Genomic DNA, 23,022 nt, shown 5'->3' on the forward strand with positions numbered 1-23,022 from the left:
ATTTTCTTTACAGCAGTTATAAGTACAATTATAAGTTTACCTCTTATTCTATTGTTACAACATACCTCTCTTCTTTCTGTAGTCTATTCTGTCTAATCATCAAAACCAAAAATCATAAGTTTATTTTTTTTTCTGTTTCGTGCAAAAAACCAATAAGGGGTTTCCAGTCAGCAATAAATGTAAATATTGCTTTTCTCTAATCAAACAAGTCAATTTAGCCATCTCAGCAAGTTCCAACATTTTCACCAACCATTCCTCCATTGATTGTGGTTAATGTTGAATCTTTCCATCTTTGTGCATACAATAATCTTGCTGAAGCTATCATGTACAGAAACAAAGTCCCATGACTTTTTTCCAATTGTTTGTCAGTCCCCAAAGAAAAACCTCTGGTTTCAGCTGTATATTAATCTTTAAAATCCTCTGAATCAGTGTATATATTTGAACCCAGAATTTTCTAGCTTTTTTACACATCCACCAAAATAAAAATGCATTTCTGGACCACTGTATAATTAGTGGAGAATGCATATGTTTCCAACTTTATAATATCACTTGTGGAACCACTTGGATTGAAGCCCTGCACCTAGAGGGTTGGGAAAAGTTGAACTCAGTGAAAATCTTTTTGATGCAGGTGAGATCAAGCTTATTAACAACTTTGCCTAACACTAATCTTCTGACTCTAAAATTCTTATTGCACTAGTAATCTTATATTGTAGCACTTGTATCCCATGCAATGCTTTGTAGGAACCTTATGACATGAATCCTAACAGCACAATCTTATGCCCAGGCAGGCATCCATCAATTTAATTGCATAAGATCAAACAAAATTACTTCCCTATTAAGTGATATTCCCTATTATGTAATATTACTTCCCTGTTCAGTCTCTTCATCCAACCTTCCCTACCAGGAACTCAAGGTGAGGCACCTCATATTCCCCTTCCTTTTCCCCACACCATATCCCAAGTGATAGGATTACCTATCCACTGTTTTCCATATTTTCCATTCACTTCCTTCATTTCTTTCTCTCCCCCCATCCATCATTATACAGCATGTCTGTCCATTCACTAAACACTGATCATGAGTCCTCCTCCTGATCTCTCCAGAGCCTGAGAGCCTAGCACATAGCTCAGTTGATCCCAGGAAAACTGCTCCAAGAAGCCAAAACCGCCAGTCATTATTTCAGTCTCTTGAAATTAGGAAGCGACATGCTTAAAAGAAAAGAAGACGTAGAGTACATATGACTGTATGTACATTGATTTCTACGGGATCCAGGACCTATCATGCTGACTGGTGTAGAAGCCTGCCTGTATAGCTGTTTGTGGGAAAGCTTGCCTCCCACACCCAGTGCTGATGAGCAGCATCAGCAGGAGGCAGGGCTTCTCCAGACTGTTCACGGTCCGGGTAGAAAATGACCAAATGGGGCTCATGAAAGGAAACTAAATATTTAGATAGTGAAATGTACTAACATCCTGTTTCAAGGTGCATTAGAACTAGTAGTTTCCTTCATTTTCCAAATGCATAAATAAGACTCACAAACAATTTCAGCCACAAATTCCTCTGGGTGGAGCAAACAATAATGTTATTTTTGCATAGTCATTGCACAGAAGGAATCCTGAAAGATGCTGTGGAGAACTGAAAGCAGAGAATAGCGGGGTAGTTTGACAGGGGACTGTCATTGAAACGGTTCTTTCTCACAAGACAGAGCAGCAGCACTTTGCGGGGTAGTCTTTGCTATACACTTCATTCTCATTGCCAAAGACATAGAAGGAGTAGGGTTTGCCTTTCCATGCATATTCAGCTTTTGTGAGTGGCACCAGCTCGACTGTTTGCCTCTGCAAAAGGAAAGAGAAAACAGTTCTATCCCTGAAATCATTTATATCCTCTTCTAATGTGAATTCCACAGTGGTGGGGATTGGTCTCCTCTTCTCATCCCTATCCTTCCCCTAGCATCCTACATTGTCAACACAGCCAGCGGGTGGGGGAGAGGGGAATCAATTATTTGTACACTTCGGTCAGACGTGACTCGATGCTTGCACAGGGGACCTTTCACCTTTCACCACCCTCAGCACCTTTTAATTTGCTGAAATTTAATTCAAAATTAAGGATGGGGATGAGAAGAGGCCAATCTCCACAAACAGGCCATTTTGTAGCCCATTTCAAAAATGTCTTTTTAAGGTGGAAAATAGAGTGGAAAGCCTCAGGGTGCCACTCAGGGGTTCTCCAAAAGGTATCTCCAAAGCGCCTCTTCCCTCTTTGACCCCCAACTCCTCCAAAATGCAGGTTGAAATCATTCCCATATTACGAGGTGGCCTTTTGCAGGCCTGTGGAAAGAAGGGAGGCAGAGGTACAACCCCTAGTTCCTAGATTAAGGAACCTGGGGAATAGTTCTACAACCTCCATTTTCACCTCCATGTTGTGGAGATCAGTTGCGACAATTCCATGACCACTACTCATGGGTGTATTACAAATTGAGCATCATTGTCAATTTGTAATCTTTGCAACATACATCACTTGAAGTATATCTCAGAAAAACATGCTGTGGGGAAACTCTAGTTTCTTTTGTTTATTAATTCTTACCAGTCCCCTCCTTTCCTTTCTGCTTGTTGTTTAATAAAGGCAAAAATAAAAAAAGAACAACAGTTCTCTGTTTCCAAATGTGATTCACAAGCATGTAACTTAACTCCACTAAAAAATCTTTGGAGCAAGTGTGCCTAATTTTTTTTTTTTTTTTGATAATGTGTTTAAATTAGATCAAATGCCTCTATAATACAAAAGCAATCTAGAAATTGATGTACATTACTTAGAAAAAAGAACAGCATTATATTATTCTAGTCCTTTAACAATCTTTCGGTCAGGCCACTAGAATCTGTGAACTGAGGAATTCAAAGAACATTTGGGAATTTACATTCTGGGGTCCTTTCAGGAAAACAACTTTCACAAAAATCCAGGTTAACTAGTGGATTGTGACTTTTAAGTGTTGTAGTTTATATCTGTTCTGACTGCTGCAAACAGTGCAAACTTCATTCTCTTATTTTGACTTACTTTATCCCATCTTCATGTTAACATATTAAGTATTCCTTCCTCTTAATTCTCCATCTTAGTTCTAGTTAATGTTACATTCTTAGTTCTAGTTAATGTTACATTCCTCTGACCAAGATTTAATTTAGCCTCCTTGTACCGAAAGGTGGAACATAGCACTGGGATAAGCATATCAGGAAACGTCTTACCAAAATTGAATCTGACTGTCCTGTCATTCAGAGAGGGCCAGCTGCAGTCTTTTCCCCTCCACCTCCTCACAAGGTTAATGAGGCAACATGAACATGAGCTAGGTGACAGGCCTTGTCAGTAGTGGTCCCATTGATTTTTATTATTTATTATAATGAAGGTTTCTTTGTTGTACCCTGCCCAGAGTCTGATAAGATTGGGGTGAGCTATAAATATTGTGTGTGTCTGTGTGTGTATTTGCTATTCAAGAGGTATACAGTATCACCTGTGATATGATCATCTCTGTTATGTTCTAAAGAAAGGCCATCAACATAGAAAGCAATGCAGTACAGCAGCAGCCACCGATTAGATTTATATCAGAAACAAATTTATATTCCAAATAAAGACATGTGGTCTCCAAAATGTGCTGCATCACACTGAGGAGGGGGAGGAATCATTTCTTGACGTTTAGCTGTATCAAAGGCATGTTCTTTGTACTTCAGGGAAAAGAGCTTAAAGAATAATTAAACATTATATCTGTGTCATCTAAGACTGCCGCAAGGAAAAGCTGGAGTTTCCCAATTTCTCACCTCAATTTATTTCCTATGGAAATAAATTTTCATTTTAGCTTTTTTTAAGAGGAAGCCTAAGGGAGTTAGACTATTACCTCAAAACTTAGTTTGGCTCTTAAGCATCATGTTGTCTTAGAGTAAAAGATGGTGGTAGTACATTATTGATTTATTGATTTATTGATTTATTTATTTATTGGTGCAAAATAAAACCTTGTTTTAAAGGATTAGGGTTAGAGTTACCAGACTTCAGATGCAATGGACACAATTTGCATCCAGACTTCCCCTGAAATAAAGACTAAATCCATTGTATATGAAGTAATCTGAGTAGTTCACTTAAATCTGCATTATTTCCATCATTTTCCATCATTTGTGCCCTATTATTAAGTACACAAATGCTGTTATTTGTGTAATTTTCAGTAATCTGTGTCACTGCACAAGTACATAATTATGCAAATGACATAAACTGGTATTAATTGATGCAGGTGATATAAAGTTGGATTTAATTGATGTTTGGGAGTAACAAATACCCCTATCTCTCAATGGTCCACTGAAGTGAGGTTTTACTTTATTATTAGTTCTCAGTGATTGAAAACAAGAGAAAACTGCACTTTGGTAAAAGTAAAAATAATAATAATAATAATTTGATTGCAAAAAATCCTGCAAAAGAAAAAGAAAGAATAATCTAACTGGCAAATCCTTCATTAATGTAACATCCCCACACATAAACATTCTCAAAACTTATTGAAAAAACAAAAACAAAAAAAATACCCTGTTAATAAGTCAAGAAGATTTTTTTAAAAATGCAGTTGTTCTCTCTGGCACTCACCTGTTTCAAGATTCGATGTTCACCTGAAGCAAACATCATTTTGTGTTGAGCAATGCATATCCTTGAATAGTCTTCAATGGATGATTCTGGGAAATCCATTATGGGAAGTACCTGGAATGCAGATAAAGACATATTCTTTCACATTAGATTAGTTAGCACTTTTGACTGCACTGTTGCTTAGCAAGACTGCACAGGACTGTCAGGCTTTCTCCCAGTGAATGCTTGGAACTGTATACCAAAAAGCATACATCCATCACTAGAAATTTAATAAAGTGTAGCTGTGATTGTCTTATCTTTTTGCACAGAGGACATAAGTATTCTAAATTAGTGTTTCTCAACCTTGGCAACTTTAAGAATGCTGGCTGGGGAATTCTAGGAGTTGAAGTCCACACGTCTTAAAGCTGCCAAGGTTGAGAAACACTGGTCTAAATGATTGCATGCAAAGTTAAAAGATGCTTTGGGACAGTGATCTATTTGCATGCAGAAGTTTCCAGATTTAATCCCCAGCATCTTTCAATGGGGCTAGAAAAAAATCCTCTCTGAAACACTGAAGTCTACTCCAGTCAGAGTTGGGAATACTGAGCTAGATGACTTAATATCTGTATGGAAACACCCTATAGAGGGCTAGAGAGAACCCTTTCAGAGGTATTTTAGTAGATTCTTGAACTGAACAAAGGATTGGAATGACCAATAAAAGCACCACTAGCTCACACAGTCTGCATTCTATCTTCCAATATTCTTTTATATATACAGGAAGTCCTCATTTAGTGACTGCCTCATTTAGCAACCATCCACAGTTACAACAGTGATGAAAAAATAACTTTACGACCAATCCTCACATTTATGACTTTTGCAGGTCTGTAAAGCAAAGGAAAGCTGAAGTAAGATCATAGTTGTGGTTTCACTTAGGGACCGCTTCACTTAACAACCAAATTCCCAATCCCAACTGTGGTAGTTAAACAAGGACTACCTGTATATTCTTCCAGTAATCATTGCATACATACTGTATATGTGTCAGTAAGTATCTTACCAATTTATTCTCATCACTAAGTATTTTTCTTCCAGTTACTTCCTGCAAATGGTAAAGTGGAAAGTCAGAATCCTTGTCTGCTGTGTGTTCTAAAATATTGTTCTTCCTATTGGTAAAAAAGGTTGTATTTGCTTGTTAAGATGCCAATTTAAAGGTGAAACAGACTGAGTACATATTAATAAGTCCTGGAAGATAAGATACCACTTTAACCTCATTTATATCTACCAAAAGTCTCTCTTTATAGAGACATTTTGCCAGATATTGTTAGGTAAAGGTAAAGGTTTCCCTTGACATTAAGTCCAATCGTGTCCAACTCTAGGGGGCGGTGCTCATCTCCATTTCAAAGCCGAAGATCCAGGGTTTGTCCATAGACACTTCCGTGGTCATGTGGCCAGCATGACCAAACGGAACACCATTACCTGCCCGCGGAAGCGGTGCCTATTAATCTACTCACATTTGCATGTTTTCGAACTGCTAGGTTGGCAGGAGCTGGGACTAGCAACGGGAGCTCTCCCTGTCACACGGATTCGAACCGCCGACCTTTCAATCGGCAAGCTCAGCGGTTTAACCCGCAGCGCCACCGCGTCCCCTCCGCCAGATATTGTTAGTGTAGACAAAAATGCACTCTTGGGCTGTAATCCCCTAGTTCAATTACTAGGCAGTAAAATTCATTGAATTTAAAGGTTAGGGTTAGTGGCAAATTACATTTGCAAGGTACTCTGTAGAAAATAAACCTAAGGGTTTATTAGGTGGTCCACAGATCAGGAGCTGAGTGATTTATTGTATTACCCCTAGCCTTAACAATTATCAAGATCAGCCTTTCTCAACTTTTGACCCTGGAGGAATCCTTAAAATACTTTTCAGGCCTCAGGGAACCCCTGCACATTTAGGCTGAAATATAGGCCAGAAGTTACAAAATTATTATATTCGTTTCATGGGTAGGCCTGTATATATGCATTAAGAGTGTTCTTAAACTAAAAATAAAGAATGAAATTTCACTTCTTTAATGTGAAGTTGCCTGAATTTGAAATATTTTTTTAAATAAATTGTGATCTCCCAGGGAACCCCTAGTGACCTCCCGCAGAATCCTAGGGTGCCACAGAACCCTGGCTGAGAAACCCTGACTTAAATGAAGGGAGAAAGTATGTATGTAAGAGGCTATGAGATGGTTTTCCTGCTCCACTCATGGCAAAATATATATAACCCGAAATCCTATGCCCCAAAGAATCCATGGTGGTGGTGGTCATATTGGGGAATATATTACTGTGAGAAAAACCAGAAGTATGGCCCCTATAGGCATGCTTACACATACTTTTCCTTCCACATGAACAAAGAAACTTATAACATTATTCCTTCTTTTGCTTTACAGCTTACCATGTGATTGAAAGTTCAGTATGATACAACAACATGCCTTTCCCATTGCAGCGGTAACACATGAGCCACCCATTGCTACAGCAACTGAAGCAACTGTGAAAGAGAAATCAACGTCAGAATTAGTCCCTGTGATATTGTAAAACTTCCCCTCTCAGCAAACAGTGGGCTGAATATCATTATCACCCTAATTTTATTTCACTCATAGACTATCACACACATCTAACATTAATAAATATTAATAAGACTACATAGTAGAGAGAAGATACATTATAAAAATGTTGCAAATACTGATAGAAATAAAAGATAACTAAAAAAATTACTGCTGAAGAGAAGCAATCTAGGCCATAAAATGTAAGAAATAACTAAAGCTTAGCATTACTAACAAAACTATGAACATGTGTAAAGACCCACCTTCTTTTCTATTAGAAAGAAAATCAAAATCTCTAATGAGGACTTAGGGTTCTAAATGGGAATTACTTCAGTTATTTAAATTCTTGTAACCCCTATCACTTCCTTTTCAATAAATCTTACAAAAGAGAATTCTGTAAGAATTTCAGTTTTAGACAACTGTCAAAGAACCTAACAAATATGGCACACATGCTGGGTTCATACAATGGCCAATCTTGTTTATAAAGTCCAGCATTATCTGCACCTCTGGATCAGAAGCAATCAAATATTTCCTGCTAAATTTAAGGCCCTTTCCATCTGTAGCTTTTAGAAGAAACTCTTGCTAAAAATGCCCACTGATGGTTTGATTTCAATTGCTGCTGTCTGCTTTCTCATGCAGCTGCCATATTGATTCAGCAAATTCCCCAGGGGAAAGTTACCCCTCATGTGAATCAGTTTCACTAGGACACAATATATTCATTATGTTTTCCCAAAACAAGATGATAGTCCTTATCTACAATAGCAGCAAAGGTGCAAGGTGTAAGCATATGGTCTTCCTGTGACAAATGAGGGCCTAGGCCTGGCTGTCTCCTTCTATATACAGTTTGGAGACAGTTCATAGCAGGCCTGCCCAAATTAATTTTGCTTCCAATCTGGCCATCCGGCAGCTCTGCCAAAATAAAAGCAGGTAGGGATATATTTGCCATGCTAGATTTCAAAACTGCAGGATTTCAAGTAGGAGTTTTAGTTACCTCCAGGAACCCCCACAATTACAAGGTGATGTCACTTCTGACACCAGGATTGTCCTTTATAAACTATCCTGAGACCCTTTTTAAAAAAATAGTAGTTACATTGCTTACAGTTCTTTGTCTGCTGGCTAGTAGAATGCCTTACTCCCCTGCTTCCATTCCTTCTGGTTTTTTTATTGCCACATATAAGTTACCATTCTTTCTAGCCTACTGATTAAAATCACATTTCACTATAGGAATACTAGTGCAAGTGATCTACGTTCATGTGGAAAGAGAATGAGGAGAAACCCTGAATGCTAGATGGTGTAGATCATGTTCCTCGACCTTGGATGGCTGGGGAATTCTGGGAGTTGAAGTCCACACATCATAAAGTTGCTAAGGTTGAGAAACACTGATGTAGCTCTTAAAAAATATAAACCCACAATTTTATCTTTTCTGAAAGACCTAGATAAGAGAGGACAACCCAATAAAGGCTTATCATGAAAACTGTTACAAGAATAGAAATGAAGTTTTGCTTGAAGCAAAGCTTACCGATGGTCTCCTGTACCCAAACACCATGAGCAGGCATTGCCTTCTGCTGAATTGAACCGACTCCCATTACAAGCTGAACACTTTTTCTGTATTTGAAGAAATGCAATACAATTTTTATTTCATTTAAAAACAAACAAACAGCTATGTTTCGTAACTTACAGTTATGCTTAACCATTTTTGGTGGTTAAGGCCAGTGAAATTCAAATCAGCATCAAAAGTAAACAAAAGAAAACCAGTTTTCAGATGGGTATTTTAGGGCCTTTCAAAAAGGCAGCTAAGAAGCCAGCCCCCTCAGTTTAACAGGGAGCAACACCTGTGCTTTGAGAGATATGCTGGTTCTCAGATGGCTTATGATTACAATGACCATACATCCTTTAGTATAAAGGACAGTCCTTTATTTCAGAAAGCTGTCTTTTAGATTTATTTGTTTTTCAAAAACTCACTTTTGTCCTTTATTCTGCTCATTTAACTTTTACTACACAAATGGTACCACTTAATACACAGTCTTTCACTTTTATGTGAAAAATATGGAAATCGAATTGTCTTTTCAAAATAATTTTACATATACTGTTTGATTTTAGATATTGTTATTAGAATATGTGTTTTTCTAGGTTTTTTTCTTGGTTTTGCTCTTGAATTTTCCTTTGTAAAGCAAAGTTATAAACAATTCAAAATTATTATCCTTGTGAACCTCTTTCAGATTTGCCCCTCTTTCAGGTTTATCCTTTATTTTTTCCAAGAAAATATGGTCACCGTACTTATAGTACAGTTCAAGGTGCTGGCTGTCACCTTTTAAGACCTTCGTGATTTAGGGCCCGGCTCTCTGCGGGACCGTCTTGTCCCAGTAACATCTCCCTGCCCAGTAATATCAAGGAAGATGGGCTAGTTCTGTGTCTCATCTCCCAGGGACTGCTATCTACAGGGATGGCATGGATGTTGGCAGCAGACCTTTTCCATTGCATGCACGCACACACACCCTCTGGAATAGCTTGCCCCCAGACAACCTTCTGGCTTTTAGAAAGTCCATTAAAACACGGCTGTTCCCTCAGGCCACCAGGGCAGGGAAGTTATGATTGGTCCCTGCTTGTGAAATGGCCTTTTAATTTTTGGTCCATTGAGTAAGACATATCCGGTTTTTCATTTCATTTTTTTCTTTTTGCTCCCCATGGTTATCAATTATAATGTAATTTTGTTTTAATCTGAACTTACAAAGATGGGGAATTGTAGGCTGATCAGAGTTGGCTTCAATTGGAGCAGTCAATAAATATAAATATAAATATGTACTATGTTTTCCACCAATGTCTCCTCAGCCTTATTCACTTCATCAGCTACAGTTGCCAGGTGTTTTCCTAATGACTACAATCTAACAAGCAGAACCTGCAACAAAATGGTGCAGTGCACTTCCCCTCCTAAATAAGTGCTCCTGTCCTAGCTCCTGTCCTAGGTTCCAGCCACGCAAAATGTCCCCCAACATATTGCAATTACAATTTGCTACTTCATATTCTATAGCTTCCAAGCATACTAAGTTCCAAAGCTAAGCTGCACTGGCTCCTTCCCAATTAATTTCCCAACCCAGTTCAAATTATTTAAACCACTGGATTGCCTGAAATATGTCTGCCCCAAACGTCAGATCCTCCCCAAGGGCCTTCTCCCAAAGTGAAGTGGGGTATAAGGGATGCACCTACTGTACCTGGTGATGTTACCCTGCAGAGTAACCTCTGTAGATCTCCAGCACTCTCATCATTATTTTTTGGGATGCCACATGTGGATCATTGTATTTAATGTTATCATCATATTAAAGAGTTTCCAAACACTGGAGTTCATTTTAGCTTGCTATTGATGATAATATTTATGTTGTAGTCACTTGATTCATTGACATTGCATTTGACCAATGTCAAATTAACAGCCAAGTCTGCAAATTGACTGAAGGTTTTATTTCCTACAGGTCCAGAACACACCCTACAGTTTGGCCCTCACCTTTATGAATGAAAGACCAGGTCTCTTACAGTTGCATTTTGAAACTGAAATACAACCATCCAAAGTGGGTCAAATTGCCTGGTTAATTATATCAGCTACTGTAGTGTGGAAGATAATCAGCCTTTAATACAGTACAGCCTTAGAACAAACAGGTGGAAGTGACATGGAACGAGGAATCTATCTCACTGGAACTGAACAGGAGGAATAGATATGGTCACATTTTGTGGCAGGTCCTGCTTTTCAATTGTCTGTAAAAAATACACTTTCAGTTGTTTGCATCCTATTTTCTTAGAATTGGGATACTCTCGTGTAGTCTTCCTTCTCATAACTTCTAAATGAAATTCTGCGCAAAAGGAAGCCCTGAAAGGAATATTGTCATGTTTCTTGTGTTAAGGTACCTTGCCCTTTCCTTTACAAGATTGGCACATAATTGCACCACGCCCATTGCAGTTTCGACAATTCTGAAAGTAAAGCAAAAGAGACGTAACTAAACCATTGGAAAGGCTCTGATGTCAGGATAGTTCTACTTCACTTGAGAATTACTGTGCCCAAGCCTTAATTTTATTAATTTAGACCTTAGCAAGCAGGATAACAGGTTCTTGCCCATATTTTTTCCTTCGACATCCACATGGTTATTCCATTTTATCATGCCTTTAGTTTTCCTCCAACTATATCTTTCCATCTATGCATACATGAATATCAAATTAAAAAATATTTTCTTTTTCCTTTCATGATAGAATTCTCTAAAATACTGTTGGTACGATTTTCTCGTTTAGTTCACTTGTCCCTGTTCAGTGGGAGTCCTGTGGATAGCTATACCAATGTAATGAGAAGAAGAGAAAAATCCACTCCCCAAAAATGATTTCAGAAAGCGATTGTCCCTTGAACTGGATATTAATTTTCCTACTAAAAAATCATAATTTCCATTTAAAATCCCAGAAATTCTATTATAAAAGTAATTGTAAAGAACTCAAGACTATTAACAGCGATGAAATTTGATATGGTTCATACTGAAACAGATGTTTAAAGTTTTTCCAGTTTTCACAATGAGTAGAAGAGGACAAAAGACAGCATTTAGTATCGTGTAGCTGCTTACTTTACTTGGAATTTAAGATCCACTTTTAATTAGAGTTAAGTAGGCTTGACTTAGATCTTTCAAATGGAGATGGTATTAGCATCTTAGATAAATTCTGTTGTTTTTGCTTAAGGCTCACACAAACAGATTCTCCATGTATAAAAAGAACTTCTTCTCTATATGTGTAATAATATGTGGAAATGACCTTGGGAGACAGCAGGATGATGTCAGCCTTGTGAGGTAGTCCAGACAAGAAGCACACCCAGGAGTACTAGCTCTATTTTTATTGTTACATTAACAGAATCTTGCAACTCTGAATATCTCTCACCCCTTACCTTACAGTCCAAGAAACTAGGGAGGGTCCCTTCTGTGACTCTGCTGCTCTTCCTCCTCTCTCCCAAGGTCATCCCCACAATTTGCTTTCACTTCCTATAACAAGAGCCATTAATGGCCTGTAACATATTTGTATACCTCCACCCACCCACAATGTCTTTTTTCAGAGTCTGCTAGACTGATTGGAAAACTGTTTCTTTCTACTTTTTACTAGATTTTGTAGAATAGCCAGCAATGTATGTCCTAAATTCAAATATGTCTTTTGGAACCCACGTCTTCATTTTCCTCCTCTCGTGCATTATCATGGTGATCTTCTTGCATGATGAGTCAACTTAAGTTAACTGTGACCTGATAATGCAGAATTTTGCTGGCATTTTATTGTGATTTATTGTTATTATATTTCTAATCCACCCAATCATCTCATAAGTTTTAATGTTCTTATGCTTGTCCACTTTCTTAAGCAAACTGCCACCAAAGCCATTTTAATAGTAATTTTATATTCTAGGAGTAATTATTTCAGGTTATTAGGGGATTACAATAGTATTCAAAATTCTGAACATTTCTAAGAACATTTTAAAGTGGGAGTAATCAGTAAAACAATAGCAGGTCATTAATAAATAGCCCAATAAATACTGTATGTCGTATTTTCCAGAGCTGTTAGAAATCCACCAGCAGTGGTTCATGCTGGCTGGGGAATTCTGGGAATTGAAGTCCACACATTTTAAAGTTGCCAAGGTTGAAAAAGACTGATCTAGTGGACCATGTATTCAGAAAACACTGACTCGGTTCCCTTACTGATTTCATATATAGCCACAACTCAAAAAACACAAACTTTAGAAAAGCAGCATAAACCTGTAACTCTAAGGAGAGCAAGAAATATTTGCTCTACCTCCAGCGAATAGGAGTGGGGTACCGGGATATGCGTTTCACAGTCTGTAAACAGGGGAGGTGGATCCACGGTGAGTTCCCATGGGGCGGGTGGGGGTCCAACAGCAGCTGAGTCCACAAATCCACCTGGAAGACCAAACACACACACCCTCCCCAGTCAATCAGAAACTAAATTATAAAACAGCATGGCCACAAGTTGCATTCCATTGCCTATTTTGGCCTCAAAGTAGACAAACATTTGGCTACAGCTGATGATGAGCCATAAATACTGCTTAAACGGTGTTCTGTAAAACAGATTTTTTAAAATCTTAAGTGATTTGCCATGTATAAGTACTGTAGCTATTTCCAAAACAACATTTTCCCAGGATCCCTTCAACAACCTCAGGATCGCCTCTTTCCCATTGTCTCCACCCACCCCATCGGATCCAACAGCAGGGACATGCTCCAGATCCTGTTGATTAAAGAGCGTCATCTGGTGGGACCCAGGAAACACACTTTTTCTGTCATGGTACCTCAGGTGGTACCCTCCCACCTGAGACCAGATTGGCCCCGACCCTAACTCCATGGGAGTTGGGAAGTTAGTGGAGCCCATGTGGTTTGTAATTATTTTGGCGTTATTACCCTTGGTGGCCTTTCTTTTTTCTTTTTCCCCTTGATTAGTTATGGTTCATTTCGTTGTTTTAATTTATATTGTTGTTTTTAAGCTTATTTGCCACCCAGAGTCACCTTGGCACGATGGGCAGCCTTATACATCAAAATAAATAAATAAATGCATACATTTATTCTTTAAGTGCTTACAGTGTAATGCTAGACATATCTACTGAGAAGCTCTAAAGGACTTCTTCACCGATGACTGGGAATAGAAATGCAGCCTGAGAGCTTGACAAGCTTTGGGGACTTTTAAATTATTTGTCAGAAACTGATAATGTAAGGTCTTGTGTTCCCCTTGTGTTCCCCTTGTGTTTTTTTTCTAGACATTCTTCCCCAAACTGGAATCAAGAGGTGGACAATGGATCAGGAAAACAAGTGACCAGAAGTCAAGTAGGTCTGCTTGCACAGCCTGCCCTGACCATCTCAAGCGTTTAGCAAAAGCAGATGACCCACTTCATTCCCCACCTCTCAGTTCAGATTGCTCTGACCATTTTTAAAATAAAGTTGTTATGATTTGACAAAAGTATTCTTAGTGGTATCCTCCAAGTAGGTATATTAATTGAAATGATGAACAGATGGTACACAAAGGCTGTATTACTTGAGAGAAGAGAGTCTTCATGTTGTTCTCATTCAGTGGAAATGTCATAGCAACTAGGGAGTCAGATGTTTACATTTTTTTCTTTTTTAACGTTTTCTACCTGCAATATAAAAAGCTCCCTTCTTGAAAGGACTACAGAAAGTCTTTTATTCCTACAGGGAGGGATATTCAGCCTGCTCTAGGCTTAGCATAAACAAGCATCATGGAATCCAGTTCTATATAAAGACTGACATGCCTGCAATTGCTCAGAAACTCAGATCCTCTGATGATGGAAACAAAACTAAAATGGTATGTTGCTTTTTCAGGTGGAACATGTATAAAAATTTCCTAAACTTTTATATAATTTTGGTTTTTCTATTTTTCATCCTCAGGACCTCTTCAGGATACATAAGTCAATTCTTCAATTAAGCTGGGTGATAAAAGAAAGTCACCCAGTGCACTTGATGACTGAAATAGGCTTATTCTAATTCCAGTCCAGCCAGTCCAACTCAGACTGTGCTAAATGGAGTCTCCTGAAGCCTTGGTTTTGGTGCCAGGAGCCCTGACTAAAGGATAATTTTTAGTATGAAGGAAGAGGAAAAATTATTAATGCACAGCAAGTAATCATAGTAATTCTTTTTATACACATACACACAGAGGGGGGTGGGGAGGTAGTATATGTCCTGGGCCTATCTACTAGTTTGTCCTGATTCCATTAAACATTATTTCATTCTTCCTGCCGCATGTTAGAGCAGCCTTTCTCAACTTCTTGACCCTGGAGGAACCCTTGAAATATTTTTCAGGCCTTGGAGAATCCCTGCACATTCAGGCTCAAATATAGGCCACAAGCTACAAAATGATTATATTTGTTTCATCTGTAGGCCTGCATTTATTATCTGGACCCTTTTCAGTCAGGGTTCAGGCCAGGTTACCAGACTGAGACAGCACTAATTGCACTCTTAGATGACCTCTGGCAGGAGTGGTATGGGGGCAGTGTGACCATCCTTGCTCTTCTTGACCTCTCAGCAGCCTTCAATACCATCGATCATGGTATCCTTCTGGACCAGCTTCGGGAGTTGGGGGTGGGTGGCATGGTGTTGTGCTGGTTCTTCTCCTTCCTCCGGGGTTGGTTCCAATTGGTGTTGATGGGGGGTAGATGTCCAGCCCGTGTCCCCTACTTTGTGGGGTGCGTCAAGGTGCCTCTCTCCCCTTTCCTATTTAATATCTACATGAGGCCACTGGGGGAGATGATCTGATGGTTTGGGGTGAGGTATCATCAATATGCTGATGATACCCAGCTTTGTATCTCTACCTCAGGCTGCCTGAGTGATGCTGTGGATGTCCTGTTCCAGTGCCTGGAAGCTGTAAGGGCCTGGATGGGGTGCAATGGGCTTCGACTCAACCCAAGCAAGACTGAGTGGCTTTGGGTATGTGGGCCTTCCAGTGACAAGGTTTTTCCATCATTGGTCCTAGATGGGTGGCACTGCCCTAGACAGACCCAGTGTGCAATCTAGGGGTCCTCATAGACTCATGGCTCCTGCTTGAACAGCAGGTGGCAGCCATAGCTAAGAGGGCCTTTGCACACCTTTGGGTTGTGCGCCAGCTGCGCCCATTCCTGGACCAAGAGGCTTTGCTCACAGTCATTCATGCCCTCATGACCTCCTGCCTGGATTTCTGCAATGCACTCTACATGGGGCTGCCCTTGAAGAGCATTTGGAAGCTTCAACTGGTACAGAATGCGGCTGCATGGGTAGTAAATGGTGCCGGATATTCAACACAAGTAACACCACTACTGTGTGAGCTGCATTGGTTGCCGGTATGCTTCTGGGTACAATCCAAGGGGCTGGTTGTTACCTTCAAAGTCCTTCATGGCTTGGGACTGGGTTACCTAAGGGACTGTCTTCTCCCAGTTGTTTTTACCTGTCCAATCAGTCTGGTGGGTTGGGCATGCTACGGGTCCCGTCAGCCAAGGAATGTCGGTTGGTGGGGACTAGAAGACGTGCTTTCTCTGCCATAGCGCCTGCCCTCTGGAATATTCTCCCTTCAGAGATCAGGATGTCCCTGACCCTGTTGGCCTTCCATAAGGCTGTGAAGACCTGGTTATGTGCCTGGGCCTGGGGCTCTGAGGGTGTTAAGGACCCTGTTTGTATTAACATCCATGCATTGTTTACTTGGTGACCATCTATATTTATTTTATACTTTTAACTGTTTTTAATTATTTTAACTGTTTTATGGTTCTTATTATTGTAAGCCACCCAGAGTCACTTGTTGAGATGGGCAGCTATAGAAATAAAATAAATAAATAAATAAATAAATATGCATTAACAGTGTTCTTAAACTAAAAGTAAAGAATGAAACATACCTCTTCAATGTGAAGTTGCCCGAATTTGAAAGAACTTTTTCAATACATTGTGATTTCCCAGGGAACCCCTTGTGACCTCTTGCAGAACCCGAGGGTTCCACAGAACCCTGGTTGAGAAACCCTGTGTTAGAGTGTAACCAATGGTCTGGCCACTTGTATTGGTATCTTGAAGGGTTCACAGTGGTAATCTCTTGGAAAAGATTCATTCTGGAAATTCTTCCTCTTTCCCACAATTTACTCACCATGATAGTCTTCGCTAGCCAAGTGTGTCTCTCTACGTTCAGTGAAAGTCTCTAACCGATACTGAGAACAGAAAACAGCAAATAATTAATTAACCTGAAACTTAAGTTTTAATTCTTTGAACAAAAATGGCCATCCTTGGAAAGCAGACTGGCTTCTGATATGGAAATCTGAGCCAACAGTTAGCAGAACCTGGCTTTGGACCTTGTTTTGAGAAGTTTTAAAACCCAGCCCTAATGCTTTGAAGTGAAGCAATTACCATTTTGTTTTTAATTATTCCAGTGAGTATAAACCAGTTTTGTTCACCATGAAATAATCGCCCTACATACAATAATGATGACAGAAGTTTGAGGCCAACCTTGTTTGCAAATATTGATCTTTGGATTTGTAAATCACACATCCACACATACCCATGGATGCCCTTGGACAAGACTTTTCAAGAAATGCATAATCTAGTGGATAGCATAAGTTCCATTTCACATATTAATTCAAGAAGTGCACTGATTTGATTATAGAGATGTGTATACATTGAATCCAAAGCCCAAATGGTACCACACTTCTTAGCAGCCTCCTTGAAGAAGCCACATCATTCTCTGGGTTTGCACAGTAGCCACACAATCACATGAAAATATGCATTTGAGTTTAGGTAGTCCTGCTAAGATGTGACCAGATGCTTCAGAGTAGGTGAGGGCCTGTTTTGGGGGCTTTCAATACATATAATTTGGGTGTGTTCTACAGTTGCCTCAAAATGCTGTCAGTATGATTTGGGGAAGAGGTATTATATAACATTTAAAGATGTTCATATGTACCATATTGAACTATATACAGAAAACATGGAATTTATTGATTTATGAAAAGCTTGGAATTTATTGAACATGGAATATAACAAAAATGTTCTGTTTTGATGGAAAGATAATAGCTATTCTGAATTTAGAATCCTGAACTGACAACATAACTTTATCCATTCTCTGCCTTTGAATTGGCTCTCTACTCACATAATGAAAAAACTGTTTTCATTATGGAAAACTGAGTTGCTACTATATATCCATCTTAAAATATATTTTATTTTTTATCATTAAGTTCCTTCTTTTTTATTTTTATATACTGTTTTGTATATGAACTTGTCTCTCATTGTCTCTTTTTGGGATACCATTGCTAGCTAGCTAGCTATTTCACACATATTAAGATGGGGAAATTCCAGGATAGATGTATAGATGTTAGGGCTTGCTTCACATCTCAACTCTGGTCACACTTCTCTTTGATGAACTCTCTTTTTTGATGTTCTTTCTTGAAACATTTTGCTGATTGCAAATTAATAACAATGGCACACCTGTATGTATGTGTGTGCTTAGATTATAGTTATATCCCCATTTCTCAGTGAAATCTTATGCAGTTACACTAAATTTTCACTGCTAAGAGGAAAACATTGTAAAGGATATATAGATGTTTGATGCTGACAGTTGTCTCTACAAAGGTCAATGTCGGTTCTCAGCTGAAGAGGTACTTAGACTTCTAAGTAATATTTTATACATTTGAGTGTGAAATGGCAAGCTTGAAACAGAGGAAAGTATAATAAGGAATGATGTTAGGAATCCTAGATGTTTAACACCTTGACTGGGAGTGATACCTAGAAGAAAGCCTGAGAGCAGTTTTGCTCAGGCCAGACTTCCTAGAGCTAAATCCTCAAGGAATGTTCAGTTCCCTTGATACAACTGTGGTACATACTCTGTATGTGTTGAGAGGAGTCAGCTTCTGGACTTTCATACGCTTTGCAGGGGCAGTCCTATAGCAACACTTGGTGGCTGCATACTGGAGAAATGCATCTTTAATCTCTTGTTCAGAGGTGGAGAGTGTGCTGAGGAAAAAAAATAGACATACGCTACTTCATTCAGGTTTGAAATAAATATTAGAAAGCTTTTATAGCCTGATGTTTTGAGCCCTTAAAATTGTTGTATGTAATGAAATCAGAACTACTATTCTTCAAACATTCCTATTTTCCCCAATTTATTTCCTTTACCTGGAGAATCACAGGTTAAGCTGTGAACTGGGTGGAAATGTTCTGAAAGAACAACACTGGATTTACTCTGTCTGCTGGTGTGCATAGTCAATGGCTGGGGCCATAGCATCTGAAGGAATAACTCCTGTAATCACACAAATCTCGTGTTCACTGAAATAATTTTAGAGTGCTTTCATCTTCTGAAGTAAGCAGTATAGACCAGACTCTTTTCAGCTCCTATGCCCTGGCTTCAGAAACAAGTTGCTGCCACCTCATTCAGGAAAGGACACCATTGTTTCTTAGGAATAATAACAGAATAATGCTCCTCTTAACAATCTTTGGCACAGGTGCTCCAGTTGTGGAGGCTATTATCTTTAATTCTCCTTACAGTACTTACTTTTCTTCCAAAGTAACAAAATTGCAGATACCTTAATGAAAACAAAGTTTAAAGGAATGTAGTATAAACATTTAAACCCTATGGTATCCTGCATAGATGCCTATGATATCTGGCATGCTTCCAATAAATCCATCAATTTCTTGTAAGGTTCATTTTATTCTGGAGTACAACTTACAGCCCTGTGTTTTATCCTGTGCTGATACACAGAAAACAGAGCTCAATTTTTCCAAGTCTCTCCAAATATCTCGGCATAATGGGCGGCTATAGAAATCAAATGAATAAATAAATATTATTTTGTATTTATTTTATATTTTAACTGTTTTAATTGTAATTGTTTTAATTGTTTTATAGTTTTATTGTTGTAAGCCGCCCAGAGTCACTCACTGAGATGGGCGGCTATAAAAAAAAAATCGAATAAATAAATAAATAAATAATGTTTGGAGAAACCAATGTTGGGATGTTTCCAGAGCATTAAACTGGGTCCCCAAGCTACCCTGGTATACATTTGTCCAAAAGATTATATGCTTCCTACTACCCAGAAGAAAATGCTTTACATGTAAGGAATGCCTAACATGTATAAGAGTGTCCGCAGGATTGTAAGGACAGAGCTCCAGCTAATTAATTAATATTATCAGCCAGTGAATTAAGATAAAGTCCTGAAGGGTTTTTTTTTAATAAAAATAAAAAAATAAAAGGACCACTGGGATTAGCTAAGGGAGTTTAAGATGAAGGTTGTTGTTAGCTAGGGAAAACCAAATATAAAGTTTCTATCTTATTTTTTACTTAATTGGTATCAAAACCAGACATAGTAAACAGGTAGCAAATAAAAAGAAGGGATCAATAATAAAAATCTATAGCTGTCACCATTTTCTAAGCAAAGCACTAATTTGTTCTGACATATAATTACCAAAGAAATAGAACCTCTAATGTGAAAAAGAGGATGTTGTGGACAGAGTATCACATACACAAGACCTCCTGGGTGGATGAGGAGGGGGTGATGTGTGTATTATATTCAGTGCACAACCCCTGTCACAGATTGGGTGTCCCACACTGGGCCCCAAATACAAAGAGGAATTGCTCCATCCATATTTATAATGGTCAAATGGATCATTATTTTTCTTTCAAGGCAGTTCAAGTGATTCCATCAGTTCAACATGAGAGGACCAGTGAATAGTCCTAGTAGCCCTGAGGAAGTAAGTGAAGGTTGTCTCCACGCTAATGGCATGACTGCATGGGGTGGGAAACCAAGCTGTACAGATCACTTCTAGGTAAGCTGTTTTCATAACTGAGGTGGGTGGATGGCAGGGGTTCCAATTCATGTGGAAGTGGTTGGGTACTACATGTGAAGTCTCTCTTCCAGCACCTCTAGGAGAGAGGAGGGAATTGGGATTATAATTTAATTAATGAATTTTATACCTTGAAAGAAAAGTATTTGATCACTGAACAAGGATAGAGAACAATTAAACAAGGCATGAAAAGTTATTTAAGTATTTTGTGTTCTACACACACACATTCACACACACACACACACACACACTTACTGGAGGTGTGGCAAGTCTAATAGAAAAAAAAACAATGAAAGAAAAAATTACATTGGCATAAAATACACTCAGAACCAGTGGGGGCAGGAGGTTTGCAATAACTGTTGTGTCCTAGGCCCCTGCACATAAAAAGGAAATATGTATATGAAGAGGAATAGGTTCAAGATTTTACCAAATATTTTCATCAACACCACTAGGGTTGGCCATCCTGTCCATTCAAGTAAAACAGCAGAAGAGAGTTAGTCCAATAATATCTTACTTCCAATAACTCAGATGTTGAGGGGGGTTCTGATCAAGTAAACCAGACAAAGATTTGTTTCCTGTAGTGCAAGAAGAGACAAAATAATAATAAATAACACTGGTAGTTTTCTCCTTTTTCATTCATTCCAGGATAATATAAGTGGTTTAAGCCATTGCATGCTGTTCAGGAACTGAAGCTTGCAAATACAGATTGTCTGTGTTCGTCCTCCAGATATATTCGAGCATTTGCAGCTAGTGGCAATGGTATGCTGACTGACAATTCTGGAATTGTAAACTGCAAGGAAGCTGATCTTGACAGAGATATGCAGGAACCATTACCTAGGCAAAAGGGGCTGAAACATGTTTTAAAACCAGTGGCTCAGGCAGAAGCCTCCCTAGCTTACTGAACTATACGGAGGAGAAGGTAAAGCATAATCAGACTTGCACGATTCTGTTACTAGAGCCAATCTATTAGTCTTCCTGTGTTGTTGATTTCCTGGTCTGGTCTACCTAGTGAAGTTGATCCATTGGATCTGGAGGGAACCAGAAAAGACAGATTTATATACTGAAAACTATGTTAAGGTTATACACTGTGATGATAGCAGTTATATGTTTGAAAATCTGGTGAACGGGCCAGATGAAAGTATGTCAACAACAATTCTATGTATGTAGACTACAGACAGATATGATGATGGAATTAGGACAAGCTTTCTAGGGGAAATATGGTGGGAATTACTGACTCTTCTGGCAAGATATGCCCAAGTTTTATTATTCTATGGCCAAATGCCTGATTAGTCAATGAAAAGGCAAAGGCTGAAAGAAATCTTGAAATGTAGGATGCACAAGAGCCCTAATTTATATAGTTTTTGAAACTATAAACAATTTCTAAAAAAAGACTGCCAATCTTTCTTTAAAAATAAGAGCCTTTTCAAACCCCAAAAAACTAGACAGCCTTTTTTCATTAAAAAGGAAGTTAGAAATCCTCCTGCAAATTACATATTGATTGTCAATACTGATTAAGAACTGCAAGGCAAAGTATCTAAAAATGCAATCCTTTTATATATTTCAGGTTATAATTTAAATCAGAGTCCTAGAAATATTCCTCATGTTGAATATAAAGGAGGGAGGGAGAGAGAGCCATCTTCCCATAGCAGGTATTATTGTTATTGTTGTTGTTGTTATAGGAGAAGGAAAAGGAAGAGGAAGAGGAGAAGGAAAAGAAGGGATAGTAGTGGAGGTGATTCAGGTGTGTGTGAGAAACTCTACCTACCATTATCTCCTGAACCTTGCTTTCCACCTATAGATCTGTTGTTCATCAGTTCATAAGGAGGTGCAGAAGCTCCTTCAAAAAGAGGTGAATGACTAGATGTCTCTACAACAGAGAAAGCTGTCCTGGAAAGAAACACAACTAACAGCCTTCCCACCTGTTCTTAATGAACAACTATGGAAGGAAGCATTGATCATATATCCTGAACACAAGCCATTTAGAGCTCTGGAAGTTATCACTAATACACTGAATGTTCTAGGAAACAAACTGGCAATCAGTGAAAATCATTTCAGGTAGATGCAACGTGAACCCATAAGCAAGCACATACTAAAAATCTGTCACAACATTCTAGACAGTTGAAATTTCCAAAAGTACTTTTAAGATAGGCCCAGACAGAGAGCATTGTAATTATCCTGCATGTATATGACAGGTATGTGTTGCCATAGTCAAGGCTATCCCTCTCAGAAATGAATATAGCAGATATACCAATCTAATCTGGACTTAGTTACCCCTATGCAGGGGTGCAACCTGGTTCAGTCCCAAACTCAGAGTCCTTCCTCTTTCCAACAGGAACCTCCTCCATCTTGACTGAATTAAAGCATAATCTAGTATTCAGGGTTTTACCAGCTCCAGCACCAATTCAAGACATCAACAATTTCTGGATAATAGATGAAAAGAATAAATAGATATATAGCATTTTTGTCTTATTTCTTACAAGTCTTTCCAAAGTTCCAAAAGTGCAGAAGAAAAACCAGTATCATGCCATTCTGCAAACTATGATACTCACGTACATTATCTTCCAGTTGGA

General features: G+C 38.7%; 1 protein-coding gene across 1 annotated transcript; it reads right to left on the minus strand.

The window, feature by feature from the left end:
• Positions 1-1,214: 1,214 nt before the first annotated feature.
• LOC134489131 (protein SSUH2 homolog) lies at positions 1,215-22,321 on the minus strand. The gene is made up of 11 exons (XM_063291618.1): positions 22,218-22,321; positions 20,967-21,027; positions 18,499-18,628; positions 16,776-16,836; positions 12,945-13,069; positions 11,046-11,108; positions 8,671-8,756; positions 7,004-7,096; positions 5,630-5,735; positions 4,600-4,710; positions 1,215-1,829 (listed from the first exon to the last, which is right to left on the minus strand). The coding sequence occupies exons 1-11, from the start codon at positions 22,261-22,263 to the stop codon at positions 1,689-1,691; spliced, it is 1,023 nt and encodes a 340-aa protein (XP_063147688.1). The 5' UTR covers positions 22,264-22,321; the 3' UTR covers positions 1,215-1,688.
• Positions 22,322-23,022: the final 701 nt, after the last annotated feature.

Source organism: Candoia aspera, chromosome 2 (assembly GCF_035149785.1).
Source record: "Candoia aspera isolate rCanAsp1 chromosome 2, rCanAsp1.hap2, whole genome shotgun sequence".
NCBI classification, from domain to species: domain Eukaryota; kingdom Metazoa; phylum Chordata; class Lepidosauria; order Squamata; family Boidae; genus Candoia; species Candoia aspera.

Bases quoted from the DNA above. Each gene is read 5' to 3' on its own strand.
- LOC134489131 (XM_063291618.1), bottom strand. From the start codon at position 22,263: ATGAACAACAGATCTATAGGTGGAAAGCAAGGTTCAGGAGATAATG. The intron at 16,837-18,498 runs GTATGTACCACA...TTCTGTTCTCAG, and splicing joins CTCCTCTCAACACATACAGA to TATCGGTTAGAGACTTTCAC. The intron at 13,070-16,775 runs GTGAGTAAATTG...TTGGTCTTCCAG, and splicing joins GGCTAGCGAAGACTATCATG to GTGGATTTGTGGACTCAGCT.